Source organism: Egretta garzetta, unplaced genomic scaffold (assembly GCF_000687185.1).
Source record: "Egretta garzetta isolate BGI_Z169 unplaced genomic scaffold, ASM68718v1 scaffold265, whole genome shotgun sequence".
Lineage (NCBI taxonomy): Eukaryota > Metazoa > Chordata > Aves > Pelecaniformes > Ardeidae > Egretta > Egretta garzetta.
The window spans coordinates 981,648-986,243 of record NW_009259789.1 but is presented as its reverse complement, the minus strand read 5'-3'; the positions used below and the strand labels follow the sequence as shown (position 1 = coordinate 986,243).

The window sequence follows — 4,596 nt, the reverse complement described above, 5'->3', positions numbered from 1 at the left end:
AGATACCTGCTCTTGGGTGACGATGTACAGACATTTCCATATACAAAGAGCACATGGGTTCACTTGAATAAAGTCCGGCTTCTCCCATTTTGCATACAAGAAACCAGATTGCACAAGACAAAGCTCCTAAAAATAATCCCAGGCGCTGCCCAGCCTACCCTCTGCTATATTTGTACGTTATACAGGGCTCTGCCTTCCATGGTTTTAGTGCTCAGCACAGCATGAAAACCCCAGGAACATGTGGTCATCCGCCTTGCAGCACAGAGGACTTGCTTCTCTACACAGCTCTACGATACGTTTCTGCATTTAGGCTTAAAAATTAGAAATAAGGACACATTCTTTACGCTCCTGAGTGATAACATATTGGCCATCCTATCCCGGTCACCCTGTGTTGCTTAGGGTGTAACATGAAAGTAAGCTTCAATTGAGAAGCAGGAAAAAAGGGTGGTGGGGAAAAAAAAAAAAGACAAAAATCACCAAATGCATCAGGGATAAACAAGGAGGAACCATATTTTGGGGGGTGTAAAGCACACATTTTTTTTTTTTTTACATGCTTCAAACAAGACAAAGTTGGGAAGCTGGCATGGTCCATGGCTGGGTGAGGAGGAGAAAGCTCCGGCGCTAAAAGTTGCCTTCTGAAGTAGTACACTACAGCTTTCCAAATTGTGGGTGTCTCCTCCCACCTTTCTCCTATGCTACTATGTTCCAGGGAATAAAAAAACAACCAAAAAAGCCCAACCCCACAACATTTAGAGAAGTTTTTCATTTGAAAATGGAGATCAGCCTTTTGTTTAACAGCCCACAGCCGGAGCTCACGAGGTTCAGAGCTTCAACACCGAAGCTGCCTCCTTCGAAGCAGATGTAAAGAATCTCCAAATTTGCACTGGTTTTGTATTTATGCTGTCTAGAACCCAAGTTCTGGGAACATAGGACACTCATCCCTATTTTTTTTTTTTTTGTGCTTCACAGAAACTGCAGCATCAGGATACTAAAATAGCATCATTTGTCACTGAAACTGTAATCGAAAGTACACTATTATAAATCCCCAAACAGAAGCATTTATAGATTAGTGGAGCTTATCCTTAACTGAAGGTTAATGCTATGCATATGTGAATAAATACAAGAGAACGACTATAAAAAAGTCATTTAAGAGATAGCATTCAATTTTGTCATTTCAACCTCTCTTCGTCGCGATGCCCAGCAACTTTGTTTAATCTTCCAAACCACAGCTGCCACCAGGAGCAAAGACAGGAAACAACTGTAAAGGAGAAAAAAAAAAAAAATATAAATAAATCTTATTGCTCTTGTTCATAACATAAGAAAGGCTGAAAAACTCTAGCAAATCAAGAAAACTAGACTAAAAGTTCGCATGATACTTGGAGGTGCTTTGATGAAAGGTTAACACGGCCGTGCAAAACATCTGGCACAGCCCAAGGCGCCCGGCGCCCGGCGAGGAACGACGTACGTCGATTTGCAGAGAAAACTCCTGTTCCAAAGTTACCTATTTGACCTCCTTAGAGGACTTCCACCAGTTTTCACCAGGCAATCAGAACAGTAAGGCTGAAAGGCTTAGGCAAATCGGAAAAGCTGGTATTGACTCTCTTTGGCGATATTTAAAGAGAGAGGATAACCCGAAAGAGAAAAGCCTTGAAAGAAGCAGAGAAAATTGGTTATTTTTTCTTTTCCAAATAAAAAAAAAGAAAAAGATAAAGCACAGGGTAGTTGTCACTGCTGACCAAAAAAGCACGGCTTATGATGATGGATGGCACCTCATCCCACCAGTTCCCTGCTGCCCCCTCCCTTCATAAGCGCCGTGGCCGCGCGGGACCGCGCGTTTTCTCCTTCGAGCGCTACTTCAGCAACCGGGAGTTCCACTCTGCAACGGCAAATTCCTCAGCAGAGAGTGGTGCCAAGATGTGGAAATATTTCTCATTAAAAAAAAAAAGCAGGAGAGGCAGCAGGAACCGTTCCCCGAGATGCAGAAGGAGGAGGGCCTGTGCCTGATTCCATACTGCTACCCGTAGCCCATATATTACGAAAACGGCGTGTGATCGGGCACCGAAAACTGAAGGGGCAGCCAGGATGCAACGCCGTAATATTTTTCAGGCTTAGATATGCACAGAAGTGTGTTTTACTGTCATATAGTGCATGATATTAAAAAATCGGCACTTGTGTGAGTTCAGCCTTGAAATGTCCGCGCGGCTTTTAAAGACTCCTAGGGTGCCTATTTCTTTATAAATTTAAGCAGGACCCTAGAGAGATTTGTTTGGCCTTTTTCATCGTAAGAGGTATGTATTCCAATCACTCCCCCCCCTCCCTTTTTCTCCAAATATTAAAATCTGACCTTATTTCACTGCAAAAGCCCGTCCATTTTCCTGCAAACACAAGCGCTTTTAATGGCTATTTTATTTTCCTTTTCGAGAGGTACTGGATTACTTCTGGTTTTTGCAATAAAAACCAGTGTGCCCCCATTACAGAATCCCAGCATGGCAGGGGTTGGCAGGGCCCCCTGGAGCTCACCCAGTGCCAGCCCCCTGGCCCAAGCAGGCTCACCCAGAGCAGGGGGCACAGGACAGCGTCCAGGCGGGGGTTGAATATCTCCAGAGAAGGAGACTCCACAGCCCCCCTGGGCAGCCTGGGCCAGGCCTTGGGCACCCTCCAAGTCAATAAGTTCTTCCTCCTGTCCAACTGGAACCTCTTCTGCTTCAGTTTGTGCCCATTGCCCCTTGTCCTGGCGCTGGGCACCACTGGGAAGAGTCTGGCTCCATCCTTGTGACCCCCACCCTTGAGATATTTGTAGGTGGTGATGAGGTCCCCTCTCAGCCTTCTCTTCTCCAGGCTGAACAAGCCCAGCTCCCTCAGCCTTTCCTCACAGGGGAGATGCTCCAGTCCCCCCATCATCCTAGTTGCCCTCCTCTGGGCTCTCTCCAGGAGTTCCTCATCCTTCTTGAACCGGGGAGCCCAGAATTGGACCCAGTGCCCCAGGCGGGGTCTCAGCAGGGCAGAGCAGAGGGGGAGGAGAACCTCCCTCGCCCTGCTGGCCACAGTCCCTCTTGATGCGACCCAGGATTCCATTGGCCTTCTGGGCAACAAGGGCGCCCAGCTGGCTCATGTTACCATTAACTAGCAAAGCTACGTTAAAGCTTTAATCGCTATGTTGGTAAAGAAGCAAACGCGTTATCGATGACTGAGGCTTTCACACCTTCAGCTCTCCCTTTGCCTCCCGAAGCTCCCTGCCACTGCGCTCAGCGCCACAGCAGAGTATCCACACCAACTGGAAACAGCATTGCTCTCCGGGACCAGGTCATGTTTGGGCTAGATGGATTTGCGCTTTTGTCACGCTTGAACAGGCACAAATGAATGATGGACTAGCAAAATTTTTTGAGCGTCCACATTTATCGTGGGACTCCTGTTGGCTCCCCACCGCACGAACGCCACCAGGCTTACTCGATGGCTGTGGTAAGCTTTTTTCTTCTTTTAAGCTGCCTTTTCCTCAAAGAAACCTGAAGTCTTTCGAAGGTGCAATGTTTGCTTTATCTCTGAGGCCCAAAGAGGCTCCCTGAAGTGCAAAAATCCAAAATGCAGCCAAGCAAAACCGGCACAGCTAAGACCAGGAGCTCAACCGTCGGTCTGCTTTGTTTTCAGTAGCATTTTAACATCAACGTGCAAACGGAGGGTGGAAATAAAACAAAAATCTTCAAGGTAGCGAGGAAAACTGTTTCTGGCTCCACATTTTAATTTGGCCATGAAAAGAGCAATGTTCAAAACATCCGCAGGAGTCCCCAGGACAGGCTGCCAAAGCGCAACGCCTGCCAGGCGATCGGGCTCACGTCCTGATTCCAGAGAGAAGTTTCATCTCAGGATAAAGCATTTTAGATGCAGCTTACAGGCAATGGCTACCACCAGAGTTATCCAAGGCTACCTCCTCGACACCCCTTCATCTGAGCAAAGGAGATGGAAGTACAAAGGGCGGAGGAAAAAGGCCAGATGCTTCATCAATCTCCAGTACCTCTGTGTTATAAAGAAACATTTCAGAGAGATTTACCTTCCGGAGGAATTTCTCAAGAGGTCAAGCATACAGATGAAGCTGCTTTGTGCCATGCACAACCAGCAAAGAGAATGAGAACTCCACCTTTCTGTAGGTGACCCTTACAAGATGTATGTGCTCCGTTCACGTGTATCTATCAGACAGCACCAGGAACCCAGACACCGAACCAAAGACACGTGGCAAAACATGCTGAACTCCTACGGGGATGGCTCCTTTTCAGGAAAAATGTTACCTCAGCGAGTCGTAAACATCAGATATCACAGAATCCCAGCATGGCAGGGGTTGGCAGGGCCCCCCGGACCTCACCCAGTCCCACCCCCCTGGCCCAAGCAGGCTCACCCAGAGCAGGGGGCACAGGACAGCGGCCAGGCGGGGGTTGAAGATCTCCAGAGAAGGAGATTCCACAGCCCCCCTGGGCAGCCTGGGCCAGGGGCTCGGGCACCCTCCAACTCAACAAGTTCTTCCTCCCGTTCAACTGGAACCTCTCATGCTTCAGTTTGTGCCCATGGCCCCTTGTCCTGGCGCCAGGATCTTTCGTGCTGAAGTCA

At 48.1% G+C, this 4,596-nt stretch overlaps 1 protein-coding gene across 1 annotated transcript in view; it reads right to left on the bottom strand.

Annotated features, from left to right (window-relative positions):
- The window catches only part of ATRN (attractin), a 140,907-nt gene that overhangs the window by 30,056 nt on the left and 106,255 nt on the right, over positions 1–4,596 (bottom strand). The window contains exon 26 of the mRNA XM_035895064.1: positions 1,180–1,258. Coding sequence (XP_035750957.1) covers positions 1,180–1,258 — 79 coding nt within the window. The remainder of the gene's footprint in view (positions 1–1,179; positions 1,259–4,596) is intronic.